The sequence below is a fragment of the Peromyscus leucopus genome, chromosome 17, assembly GCF_004664715.2.
Source record: "Peromyscus leucopus breed LL Stock chromosome 17, UCI_PerLeu_2.1, whole genome shotgun sequence".
Lineage (NCBI taxonomy): Eukaryota > Metazoa > Chordata > Mammalia > Rodentia > Cricetidae > Peromyscus > Peromyscus leucopus.
Window position 1 is genome coordinate 52929533 of NC_051077.1, and position 13596 is coordinate 52943128.

At 53.3% G+C, this 13596-nt stretch overlaps 1 protein-coding gene and 1 long non-coding RNA gene across 10 annotated transcripts in view; both read right to left on the reverse strand.

Moving 5' to 3' along the window:
* The window catches only part of Eps15l1 (epidermal growth factor receptor pathway substrate 15 like 1), a 95866-nt gene that overhangs the window by 6383 nt on the left and 75887 nt on the right, over positions 1 to 13596 (reverse strand). For 3 of the 9 annotated variants that reach the window (XM_028893545.2, XM_037211799.1, XM_037211801.1), the window contains exons 22-23: positions 11161 to 11293; positions 9061 to 9108 (exon numbers count right to left, since the gene is read on the reverse strand). The exons of 2 other annotated variants lie outside the window; for them this stretch is intronic. In XM_028893545.2, the coding sequence (XP_028749378.1) occupies positions 9061 to 9108; positions 11161 to 11293 (181 nt within the window). Of the gene's footprint in view, positions 1 to 9060; positions 9109 to 11160; positions 11294 to 13596 lie in introns of those variants that run through there. 4 more of the 9 variants (XM_037211800.1, XM_028893546.2, XM_037211802.1 and 1 more) reach the window with 2 other exon arrangements.
* LOC119089235 lies at positions 854 to 9054 on the reverse strand. Its single transcript, XR_005093113.1, has 2 exons — positions 1689 to 9054; positions 854 to 1628 (listed from the first exon to the last, which is right to left on the reverse strand). It is a non-coding gene; the product is annotated as an uncharacterized LOC119089235 (long non-coding RNA).

Genomic DNA, 13596 nt, shown 5'->3' on the forward strand with positions numbered 1-13596 from the left:
AAGGTGTTCTGACTTACGTGTGTGCCACAGCACTCGTCCCCCCCAGCAAATGAATAAATGCAAGGGGAAAGGGCCTAACATCGTGTTCTGCTCCCCCAGACCACTGAACACCCTCCCACCCACCTCCAGCTGTATAAGCCTCATGGAGGACAAGTTCTGAGGCCTGGCTGGCCCCAGTCTCCTCATGTGTGGTGCAGGAATGAGACTGGGGGTGGGGCTGTCAGGCTGACACTCGGGAGCAGTCTGTTGCTGTGCCTGGCTACAGCTCTCTTGTGAAAGCATAATGGCAGCCTGGGCCCACACAGCTGTAAAGTGCAATAGTCAGATCCAGGCTGTCTCTCAGCTTAATTGATGCCAGCGGCACGGTACCATGAGGAATAAGTTTCACGTGACAGTGACCTGGTACCACCACCAGGGGACAAGAACCTGACAGGGTCGCTGTTCTAGTTGTTATACTTCACACACTCACAGGACACATCTGGAGTGGGGCCTGGTGACAGAGGGCAGAGCAGGTGCATGGCCATGGGAAGAGTCCAGTGAGCATCACTGCACTGTCCCTTCAGGCTGCTGCCTCTTAACAAATGAATGAATGAATGAATGAATGAATAAATAAATAAATAAATTGGTGGGGTCTTACCGTGTAGACCAGGCTAGCCTGGGATTCACCTCCTGACTGTTGGGATTAAAGGCATGCACCGCACACCTAGCCTCCCTTTAGGTTTCTGCCAAGGTCATGGTCACAGACCTGGAGACCCTATCAGAAGGGCACATACACACGTGCTTCCCAACCCCTGTGGCTTTAATGCCTACCTTTCTCCCACTCCCAAATACCCCTGCTGTTCTCTCTGCCCCGCTGCCGACCTCCAGCCTCCCTGCAGGCCAGTCCCCAGCAGGCCCCCCACCAGAGATGAAGGAACAGGCAGCCAAGGCCACCTGTATCCCTGGACCCCCAGAGCAGGCAGGCAGCAGAGGCTGGGGAGGCTCACAAGGAACCAGCACACTTGTGGTACCAACACAGAGTCTAACTGTTGTCTTGGGCCCCTTTCCTCAGTCCCCAGACTGCTGGGAACATAAGCACAGCCTGTGTTCTGGGAGCCTCGGCCAAGGGAAGCCAGGCAAAGAGAATGACATGGAGAGGCGCCTGCCCTCCTTTGGGCACCCTCTCTGTTCACTGCCTCTGTAACTTCCACCCTAAACAAACCCCCTCCCGCCAGAGACCTTCCCACCTACCCATCATGCACTCCACCTCATCTACATCCAAGGTCATCCTGTGGCATGGCTCAGGTACCTGTCACAGCCTCTGTGGCCCTTGTGACTAAAGCCTGGTAGCTAAGTCACTTACTGTGTGCTTTCTCATTCTCTTCGCAATGCCTGGAACCTCTATCCCTGAATATGGACCTCCCCCACCCCCATCCTCAGTGCCCAACCAGGAACTAGGAGGGAGGGCTGAGCGCCTTTGACTGAATGTAGCTCTCTATAGCACAAAATCTGAGTTCCCTAGGTACCCGAGTACCAGGAAAGCCCCAGGACCACACACCAACTCTCCTCCCAGCTTTCTGCAGTGACCCCAACCCCGGGCACTCTCAAAGCAGATGCTATCTTATGCCATCATGGTTTCTGAAACCCACCTCCACCGGGCACTCTCAAAGCAGATGCTATCTTATGCCATCATGGTTTCTGAAACCCACCTCCACCATGCACAAACACACATTAACTCATGCCTGTGCAGGTCTAGTACTGACAAGGTCCTAGACTAGAGACTGAACCAGCTGACTCTTGGAGGGTCATGAGGAGTGGAGGGACCTCCTGCACATCCCCACCTAGCCTGTGCTGCCTGCTCAGCCTGTCACCATATTCTACCATCAAGTCCATGGCTAGAAGTCCTGACCCCCAGCTATGCAGAGAAGGTCACTAATGGAAACAGGACTTTCTGTTTTTTGAGAAAGGGTCTCATGTAGCCCCGGCTGGCCTTGACCATGTTATGTGGGCGGTCACCCCGTACTTGGGAGGCTGAGGCAGAGTTATGAACTTAAAGCTAGACTGTATTACATAGTCAGCCCAGTTTCAAATAAAAACAAGGGTGGGGTGCTTTTTCAGCCCGGAGCGAAGCCCTGGGTTTCATTCCCTACCCACTAAAAACTAGGTGTGGTCGACCACGCCTCTGACTCAAGTACAGGGGCTGAAGCAAGGAAGACCAGGAGTTCAAGTTCATCATTAGCTACCTAGAGTCTGAGGCTAGCCTGCACTACATGAGACACCATCTCAAAAAACAATGAACAATAAGAATTTAAGAGCAGGACATTTCTTAAAGGGTGTGGCAAGGCTGGGCAGATCTGAAAACATCTGAGCAGGGAAAGGAGGCAGCTAGCCACTTTGAATCTCTTCATCTATTTGATGAAGAACTCTTTCTCCTCTGGCTTGCGGGATTTAAAAAATATATATATACAAAAAACTGTTTTGCTGGGAGGGGCCGTCAGGAATGCAGCCGGCTGCAGCCAAGTGAGGCTAAGGCTTCTGAGAGCAGAGAGGTGATCCGAGATGAAAAGAGGCTTTCACACCATGACTCGCTGCAGCTGAAACCGTTATTTAGAAATCGCGACTGCGCTCATGAAACCCAACAGCAGCAACTGCTGCCTCTTGTTTTCAGGAGAGAAACGGTTGTTTTCTCTTGGTGCCTGTGTTTTGGGTGCTGGTGTGCAGGCGCTGCAGGTCCTTCCACTTGCAGGGTGGCGTGGCCCTGGACTGTGCCAGGGCTTGAGCAATGATGGAAGCCCCTGGCCGTGGCTTCCCACTTGGCACCCAGTTATTTTTGGTGGCTGTATTGTTTCAAGGCTGGGTCTAGTTCCTGCTTTTATGTAACCACTTCTGCTAACTCCTTAATTGCTTTCCCTATTTTCTGAGGTGGAGCTGATCCTGAGTGTGACAGTCATTCTGTCTGTCCCAGCAGTAGGAAGCAAGGTCACAGTGGTTTGGGCTCTTGGGACACGAGTATGGAGAGATGGCTTCGGGAAAGGATCAGAATAAACTCAGAAAGGCTGAGGCCATGTCTAAAGTCAATACTGGTAGGATGGCCCAGCAAACGAAGCTGCTTGCTCACAGCCCGGGTTCAATGACTCACATGATGGAAGAACTGACCCTTGAGAGCTGCCCTCGATCCCCGACCTGTGTGCCACTAACGAATGTGCAAATAAATGTAGTTAAAGAAAAGAAAAGGAAGGAAATAAAAACAAAGTTCCTAAGTATCATTAATAACAACAGCAATAAAAGGATTGTTTGGCCAGGCATGGCGGCACACACCTTGAATCGTAGCACTCAGGCAGGGGGAATCTCTGAGACAGCCTGTGAGATGCCCCCCTCAAAGTAACAAACAACAACATGTAACTTTTGTTACATGAAAAATTTAGCAGGTTGGTGTGTGGTAATCAATGCCACAGCAGGCATGGTACCCCTGGCCCATGCCCCCGGCCCGCTGTACTAGCTGAGGGGACTGAAGAGGCACAGTAGGCCTTATGTGGAAACCACAGCAGTTTCAACAGCCACCCGAGCGGTGTACCGAAACCACACACAGCACTGACTTCGGCAAAAACAACACGAACTCCATGGTTTACCACAGCACACTCTGCTAAAAAAAAATTACTCAGTGGCCGGCCCCACCCTGGTAAGAATTTCTTTAATTTTCTATTTCTCAGGTTTCCGAAGCTGTTTGTCGCCCAGTACACAGAGCCAGCACACCCAGAGACTAGGTCAGGGGTTCGCCTTCACCTGACCTTAGCTTGCTTTTCAGGGATCCCTTAAGCCATTCCAGAGCCAGGTTCAGGTAATGCACTGGGATCTCAATAATCAGCTCCAAGAAGGGTGACTCTCTCCATTCAAGGGGTGATACAAGAGAACAGTCAGAGGTCTGGGGTGCAGGGTCCCTAGAAATCTGATTAAGGAGAATATCAAATATTTAACTTATTTGGTATGCAGGAAGCCCTGGGCTCTCACCAGCACCACATACATATGGAATGGTGTACACCTCTAACCTCAGCACTCTGAAGGCTGAGGCAGGGGGATCATGAGTTCCAGGCAACTAGCCTGGGCTATAGGGTGAGACATCCTGCTGTAAAAGGGGGAAAATTTACAAAACAAACCAGAGAGTGTGTGCTTGCCTCTGTCAAACTCTTAAGTTCTGTTAACACAAATCATCGCTGTACTTAGAAAACGCAGTTCTGCAGATGAAAGATAAATACAGGAAAAACACCTCCAAAAAAGACAACTAGAAAACAAAGACTAAAGGTTTGTGGTCAGGGCAGCTGCCCCACCCCAGCCATTACCCTCTGCAACCCAGGTCGCTCCCACACTGCTGTGCACCCTGACATGGGCACCCAAACACCGTCAAGTGTCCTTCACCACAAACAGCACTGGTCGTTCATACTGCCAGGCTTCTGGGAGTCCTTCTGTTGGGAACTAGGTGAGGAACATCACACCAGGCAGGGACACACCAGGCAGAGACACTAAGAGGTCACCAGAGATCTCACCCCTTTCTGCCCGAGCTTAACAGCAAAACAAAAACTAAGCAGGGACAGAGGAGAGAGAAATCAAACTGCCTGACTCAAACTTTCAACTGTCACAAGGAAGGCGTCCTTTCTGATCACACCTCCGTTCTCCAGCTGACTTGTTCTGGCAGCCTCGGTGCCCGGGCCACTGCGGGCTTGCAGGCAGGCAGGAGTCCTGCACACCGGCAGAGCAGAGCAGAGCACAGAGCACAGCCCAGGAGATAAAAATCTGAGGTCCCGGATCACATCATGGTGCCGACATTTCCCACCAAAAATATTTACCAATTTTTGAGAAGACTTGCTTGGCACATTGGAGGGGACAGGATGAGGTTTGGGTCTGAGCTAAGGAGAAAAGCTGAACAAATATTTGTTATCCCCACCTGTGCTTGGCTGTTTTTGTCTACTGTGAAACGGGCAGGGGTCATGGGACTCTCTGGGGCTGGCGGGCCCGGTGGACATGGTATCACCCCACCATGCAAAGGGAAGAAGGTGGCCACTCACTTCGGGTGCACAAAAGACAAACGGATTTGAAGCGAGGATGACAATTTTCTTCTAGTTTTCACAAAGGTTGCTCTGATCTCTAACAAGGAACTGAAGGGGTGACATTAGCCTACAGAAGAAAACAGGCTGGGGGCAGGGCTGACATGAATTGCTACAAACCACCTGCCCTGTGTTCTGTCATTCATTTCTGGTGTTTCTCGAGACAGGGCTTCACTCTACAGCCTCAGCGGGACCTTGTGCCCCCATGTGCTGGGACCACAGGCATAAGCCACCTTGCTGGCACCTGTCAGTCTTCACTGCGAAACAACACAAACCGACAGGTCTCCCACTGCATTCCGAGAAGGCACTTTTGACACGACCTCCTGTCCCAGTGGGTGCTCAGAGAGATGCTATCTGCAGAGAAGCCAGGTGGTGGGGACCCTAAGTGCTGGCTATGCACAGCCATGGGGCTGCCAGGGCCCTTCTTTGTTCTTCCCCACAAGGGCTAACATAGCTAGAATGCTACCTCTGTGAAGGGCAGGGAGACGAGTGCCCACATTTAACAAAGTCACCACAGACTGTGATGTCTACAGTGGGAACGAATGCCCTGTGGTGGAAAGGGTCACAGGCCCACAGAGGAGCCCGGGGAGGTTTAAGAGGAGGGTCCCTACTTGGCTCTTTTTTCTTATGTAATTTATGTATATGAGTGCTCTACTCACATGTATAACTGCATGACAAAAGAGGGCAATGGATTCCATTACAGATGGTTGGGAGCCACCGTGTGGGTGCTGGGAATTGAACTCAGGACCTCTGGAAGAGCAGCCAGTGCTCTTAAAGCACTGAGCCATCTCTCCAGCACCCCCTACTTGGCTCTCTTTATGGTCAGATTTCTGACAAGCGGTGAGTGATTACCCTGCCCTTGCCAGAGGGCTGGGGAGGCTGTATCTGGAGCCCTAGCCTGAATCCTTTACGTAAACCAACAGTGACCCCTTGGCTCTGTGAGGGCCTGGGAGTCAGTGGCTTCTGCCCACTCACCTCTGCAGACACAGATGGTAAGGAAGGCCCTATTTCTCTGGGCTTACATCCTGCAGGTGCCCCCAGGAGCTCCAATGACTGTGACCCACTCCTGGAGGGGCATTTACCCACTACTGCATACCAGGTAATGGAGTTACAAGACACCCACTGGATCCACCCTGCTGTGTACAAAAGGGTGGGTGTGCTGAGGTAGGCAAATACTTTTTCTATTTTCAAATTGTTCTGCTAACTCTAAAGAGCGGGAACTGCCAGGTCACCGAAACTAGCTGAAGAAGCATGGACTCCGCAGTCGCCGGGAAAGCAGCCCTTGTAGTAGTACACAGGTGCCTCCTCAGCCAGCATCCTCAGCAGGCACTGGTTACACACACCGGGCCCTGGGACAGACACTCCAGGGCTGCCTTGACAACAGCAGAGCACTGAGTGAGGGCAAGATGGGGGTGGTGACGCTCCACCAGTTTAGGTGTCTCGGGCTGCTTGGGTGCCTTCTGCCCATCCTGGCTGGCTGGCAAACGCCAGAATCTTCCTGAAATGGAACAAGTCTGTCCCATTCTAAACTCTCTAGTGTACCCACTGCATTATCTCTTTGCCACCATCGTGGGAACGGAATTAAAGTAGTTACGTTCAGGGCAGAGGTGCTAACCACAGGCTCAGATGGCGATGCCATTTGACAACACGCAGCCACAGGAGGCTCGGGCACAGCATGGCCAGCACCAGGGCCCAGACACGCAGGTTCCGACCCTGGCCTGGTACCTCACAGGAGGGTTGAGAGCACACTCGAGTGGGCTGCTTACAGCCCTAGAACATTCCCTGTGCCTGTACCCTGCAGGCCACAGTGACCCTGTGAGGAACTCATGCCACTCTGCATAGATCTCACATGGGTGGGAGAGGAAGTGTATGCCACAGGAGAAATGACTTTTTGCTTCTGCTCTGGAAGGGGCATCGAATTCAACACAAGGCCAGACCGTTCTCATGTGGCTGCTCATGAGGGCTGCTTGCTAACGTGGGTGCACGGTCAGAGGAGGCGCTGTGGGGAAGGGGCAAAGTCGCCATGACCTTATCCTCCCCATCGTGCGCCTGGCCTTGCAGAAGTGGGGGAGGTCACGAGTAGTAATAAAAATGATCATTAACCTGGGGAGAGGTTAAAGGTGACTGGCTGGTGAGTGAGTGTAGCTGGGGCAGCGGGTAGGCTCTGCTGGGAGCCGCAGGGCAGCGCTGGCAGGAAGTGGCAGGGTGGGGCCCGCCAGGATCCCGCTATCTCAGGCAGCCCAATCACTGACGCCCACACAGCCGTTTCCTGCACTTAAAAAAATCTGTTTCTCTCTTTGCAAATCAACAACTTTTACCTAGAAACTTTAGCGGTGAGTTCTGACTGATCTCCTCTCCGTCCGTTGCAGAAAATACACCACTGTTTACCTGGGGGAGGTGCGCATTCACTCCAACTGGCAGTTTTCAGGGCTGTTTTGCATGTGTCTGAAAGCAGTCGGTTGCCTCAGGCTCAGACAGACACCTGCAGGTTATTCAATACCTTGATAGACCTTTCTAGAAAAGATCTCCAGGCACAAGAATGCAGCGCTTTCAAAACGTCCAACTTCTCTGCACACCCCAGCAGCCTAGGGCATACAGTCTATGGCTTCAAGGAGAGAACTGTATCCTCGGCATTGGGGGTACCACAATAGACGCAGCCAATCCCTATGTGAACGGAAACTCATAGGACAAACGGCAGACCCCAGGAGACGTGGAGCCGGGAGAAGGTAGCATGTAACTACATGCCACCCAGGCCCAAACTGGCACATCCTGAGTGATGACCCTCAGGGGACCCAGGGCTGGCTTTTAAGTCTGGCACCTGTGTTCAGGCCCTGTACCGGGGGATAGCTGGGGGAGGGGGGCTGGGGATGGACACACAACGCAATGCAGGTACTATACATCACCATGCCAAGTGCTATACTTACAAGCCTGGGCCCAGGCTGTGGGAAACTGAGGCTGGGTGAGCTTTGGGCATGTGTCCAGGGCAGCCCAGGGACATCTGCCCAAGGCCCTCATGTCCCCAAAGCAGCCTGACTGAACATCCCCTCAGATTCCTGTTGGACAGGTGGCCCAAAGCTAAGTGGCCACTTCCAGGGACAGGGACCCAGTAGGGTTTCAGAAAGTCCCTGTCCCCGGGCTAGAAAATCAATACTCTAGGAAGGTGGTGGCATATCTCACACACAGGCATGCCATCAGAATGAGGAAAGTCACTGTCGCTCACGATTCCTGCCGGAACCAGACAAAACACTGAGTCTGGAGAAGTACCACCATTGCCACGCTTTCTCTGACAGGCCTACCACCCATGGGGGTCCTTGGGAACAGGATGCTCCCACCTCCTCCACCCGCTCCTAGCCATTCAGGGACCAGCCCTCCCACTGCAGAGCTCAACATCTGATATCCCAAGGGTCTGAATGATGGCATGTGAGCAGCTGAAGGTGGTTACTGTTGTACACTGGTTATGTGGTTTTCCTCAATGGAAAAAGGGTAGACAGAAAAGCACCATCCAAAAACAGGGCACAGTGGGGCAGGAAGCTGAGGCAGGAGGATTGTTGAGTTCTAGGTTATCACAGAGATCCTGTCTCAGACATAAAATAAGGTAAAGGTCCCACTTCGGCTTGGCTATGTCCCTTCTTAAGTGGTCAGAATGCAGAGCGTGCCCTGGCTTCTGATCAAGTTCAGCCATGGAGTTGGTCAGTTTATACTGTTACCCCGTCCACCTGTGAGAGTAGCTGTGGTATCTGTGGTATGGATGGAAACAGGACGAGGAAATGTATGGCTGGGCTCCAAATCCATGCACGAACCAGGGTCGTGATGCCAAATGCTTTCCCATCAAACAGGGCTAATTAGCGAGTCAGCTAAGGCAGGGAGTGTCCTGAGCTGTGGACAGGTGCCAGGCAGTGCCTGCATGGTTAGAGCTAGCCTAAGATCCACACAACCACAGCAGGGCCGCAGGCTCACATGCACCCCACACATCTGGACCTACCACCCAGCAGCGTGTACACCACCGCGCCTTTCTGTCCAGCTGCTGCTTCTGGGGAGAGTGAAAGGAAAGATGCTTAGGCCCCCTCAGGTGCTCATGGATGACAGGGCACGAGAGCCCCAATTCTCAGGATGCTGGGGCCCTCCTGGCTGGGGTCTCCTGACTGCTGATCTAAGAGCAAATGGCAAGTGACCAAAGAAAGTGGGGGGGGGGGACGACCAAGCCCAGGTGCAGATGCCATCTTCCCCGTGACTCTGGTGGCCCCTTCCTCTGTGGTAAGCAGGCATCATGTCACCTGCCCTGTCTATCTCGTGGTCTCACTAGCATCACAGGAGATAAGAGTCGCACCAGGCCTGCCAAGGTCAGACGGCAGGAGCACACAGGCACACCCACGGCACGATGGCTGGCAGAACCCAGGCTGCATCAGTGAAAAGGAGCCCGGTTCAGAGCCTCAAACAGGGTGACTGAGGGCCCTGGGGACCCAATCCTGGATCCATGCTGAGAAGACTCAACTCTGACACCAGGTACCAGAGGCCACAGAGCAGTCGGCATTTCCCAGGTGAACCCTGCTCTCTAAATCCAGCATGAGGAGAGGACACAGAAGGCCACATGGGACAGTGTCAGCACTGCTTGTGTGTCTCCATGAGAGAGTGTGCCTGTGGATACACATGATGCAGGAGTGAGTGGGTAGTGTTTACAAGTGTGTAAGTGAATGCCTATGGCACATCTGACACAGGCAATGTGGCACACGCTGTGGGGACGCATGCTCGCCTGACACTCGAACATTTGGCATCATGAGCACATACAACATGAACACAGGTGCACACGTGTTCAGGCCTTGGCCTTCAAAGTGCACGTGAGCCTTGAGTGATGAGATATGCATGCAGGCACATAGTGTGTGCGAGTGCACAAGCACACACACTGCCTGGGAATCAAGGGCATCTATGTGTAGGTGTGCACGTGTGTGTACATGCTACATGAGGCTGCTGGGGTGATGGAGTGCGGGGGTGCTGCTCAGACAGAAGGGCTCCCTGCACTTCCGGGTCAGTGTCTTTCAGACTCCTGCTCCTTCCCAGCCTTCACAGAGAGCTGCTCTCACCATACCGTTTGCCGGCCTGGGCACGGTCCCTGAGGAACACTGGTGATTGAGTGGGGGGGGGCAGCCTCTCTCTGTCTGCGTAGGAAGGGGTGATCACAGGATTGAATGAGCTGGGGCAGGCTAGGTCCCTCCAAGGGCCACAGATGGAATCCCAGGTAGGTTCACAGAGGTACATACTGGGCTAGAAGGTGTGTGTCACTTTGTCACCTGCCCTGGGAAGGCTGCTGTGGCCTGGCAGCAGGTGTGCTGGGAGTGTGCAGGTGTCCTGCTGCCAGGCCACAGCTTGGACAGTAGAGTGGGACGGATGATGGACGGGAGCCTGCAGGGACAGCTGTGGCTCTGTGGCTGGCCACATGCTCTTATTAGGGACGGGAAAGGAGACACTGCATATGCGCCTCACTCAGAAATGTGTCCTCTTTTTCGGTACTGGATATCAGAGCCAGGACTTTGGGCATGCAAGGCCCGTGCTACACGGCTGAGCCATTGAGCTCTGTCGCCAGCCTTCCACACGGGAGTCACAGGTACTCAGACTCTGCTGGGGGAGGGCACAGTGGCCCTCTCTGGAGAGCAGGGTTCAGGACAGTGAGGTTGTAGGAAGAGGGCGGGAAACCCCTCTGCAGCCTTCTCCTGACCAGTAAGGGAGAGTAAGGCCATCTGCTTATCCACACAGCCAAGAGAGCCACCACCTTACCCCAACACTCAGGGACCAGAGTTACCCTGAGCTCTTGCTACAGCCCACCCCAGGCCCTCCCTGAGCCGCTGTGGGAATAGCAGGAGGCCAGGAGGCCGCTGAGGTGAGGTGAGGTGCAGGGACACTGATGTGGGCGCCTTCCATGGGGACCCTTGTGTGGACCTCAGGACAGGGAACCAGCACAGCACACACTAGGGTGGGGCAGCGGGCAGAGGGGAGAGCCTCCTGCCCTGGGGTCTGCTCGACTCGGGCTGCTCAGTGCAGGGGCCCTGTCCCCGCCAGCGGGTGCCGCGAGAGGAGGAAGCGTACTGACCGCTGGGCGGTTTGGGCCGTGGAGGAGCGGGCTTCTTCGGAGGCAGAGCGGGAGTGTCCTGTTTACTTTTAAAGGGGTCATCTGAGAATCCTGTGCCTCCCAAGGAGGAGGAGAAGGGGCCAGAAGGTGGGGGCTGTAAGAGAGGACACGAAAGAGGCAAAAATAGACATTAAAAGGAAGGCACCGGGCAAATGCTCCCGCACCAAGAGCCCTGGCAAGACTGAGGTCCTCTCAAGCCCCCGCTTTCCTCCACCCTCAAAAGCCAGGCCCTCTGTATGAAAGGGGAGCCACCAATACAAGCAGCAGAGGGTAACCCTATCCCCAATGGCCTCTCTTGCTCTATTAAGGAGTCTTTCCCAACTCAACACTACACATGGGTCCCTGGGACTTCTGCTCATGTTCAGAGATGCGCCTGGCCTCAACCTCTGCTGGCCTGGTGCCGGGACGGGCTCTCTCTATGCCCCAGGTGCTCGGCCAGAGTGTCTGTTCCAAACCCTGCCCCTTCATCCGCTCATCCGCTGGCACAGCCACACCACCTCCATTGGCTCTACCCACTCTTGGTGGCCACTTCCACTTAAGCTTGTTTCCCTATCCAATGTTTACATCTCAGTTAAATTAGCCCCAATTCCCCTGCTTGAAGTAAGACAGTTAAAAATAGATGGTGAGTAGGTGGATGAATGTGTGGAGAGACGGATGGATGGACAGACATGTGGGTGACGGTAAATGGGGCATGTGTGTGATGGGACACGTAGGTGAGGGTGGATGGATGAATGCATAGATTGATGTGGGTAAATAGGTGAGTAGATGCACGAGTGTGTAGGTGGATGGATGGTACAATGGTTAGTTTAAGTTTTCAACCTGACACAATCCACAATCACTGGGGAAGAAATTCTTCACAAGGAGGGCTCAAAGTCTAGATAAGGTTGGTCTGTAGGCATGGGGGAAGGGACTGTCTTGATTACATGAACTGAGGTAGGAAGACCTGCCCTCTGGGGATGGTAATCCTGGACTTTCTAGCTAAGCACAAACATGCATGCGTTTGTCCCCTGCTCCTGACTGGCTGTTTCAAGGCCCATCCTGGAGTCCCCACAGTGATGGGCTAACCTGACCCCTCGCTTACAGTAGCTTTTGCCAGGATATTTTATTACAGCAACATGAAAAAACTAGGACAGGTGGATGGAATAATGAGTAGACGGACAGTAGATAGACACACAGGTGGACTGACAGCAGGTAGTCTGGTGGATGGAGGAAGTAGGAATGGACGGAGGAAGAGGAAGGGAGGAGGGAGGAAGAGGTGGTGTGAGGGTAGATAGACTGTTGGTGGAGAGAGCGGCTGGGTGGGTAAACAAAAGACAGACAGCACCACAGGCTGATGTAACAAGCACACTCTAAGCACTCTTTGAGGCATACAGGTGTCAGGTCTTGAGCCTCATCTAAGCCCATCTCTCAAAAAACAAACAATCAAACAAACAAATAAATAAATAAGGCTAGGTTGGAGCTCTGTGAGCTCCCCTGGGGACTTGGCCAAGTCCTGGAGACTCCAGGGGAAGTTCAGCAGCTGGACCCCACTCTGGTCCAAGCCCTGCCTGTCAATCATCACTCTACCTTGGCCCTGTTTCATTGGTGGGCCTGGGCCTCCCTGCTGGTACAGGGCTCCCACCACTCATGGCATCCTTCCTAGTCCAGGGTCAGGACTTGTGGCTGGCAGGTGCCTGTGTGTCAGCACCACAGGGAGACACCCGCTGACAGACAGGTCAGACCACAGTGGACAGATCATCTGAGATGCTCGCAGGAAAGAGCTGGAGCCTCCCATGTGGGAGAAAATCGCTGTGTATGGGGAAGAGTGGATAAGAAACACTGCTTTCTTTTGATGGGTGGCCTTGCGTTTCCTGATCCTCCTGCCTCAACCTCTCGGGTGCTAGAAGGACAGGCAGGCTCTCCCACACCTGGTGGAGAGCTAGCAAGCAGGAAAGTGAAATGGGACGGCAAGAGGGACTGCCGTCAAGTCTGATAGCCTGAGTTTGATCCCTGGACCTGCAGAGCAGAGAGAAGAAATGCCTGCAATTACATGTGCACCCTGGGGCATTGGACACACTTATACAAATAAAATATAGTAAAAAAATGAAAGTGAAATGCTCGGGCAATGGGCAATCAAGAGCACTGGCTGCTCTGGTGAGGCCCTGGGTTTGGTTCCCAGCACCACAGTGGTGGCTCAAAACTGTCTGTAACTGCAGCCCCAGGAGTCGTCTACTCCTTCTTTTGACCCGCGTGCACCAAACAGAGCATGCTGCATGGACATATGCAAGCAAAACACCATACACATAAAATAATTCTTTTTGAAGTGAAATATCTGGCTGGACACAGTAGCATATGCCATCTAAGAGGAGGGAGTCTCACTTAAGAAAATGCCTCCAGCTGGGTGGTGGTGGCATATGC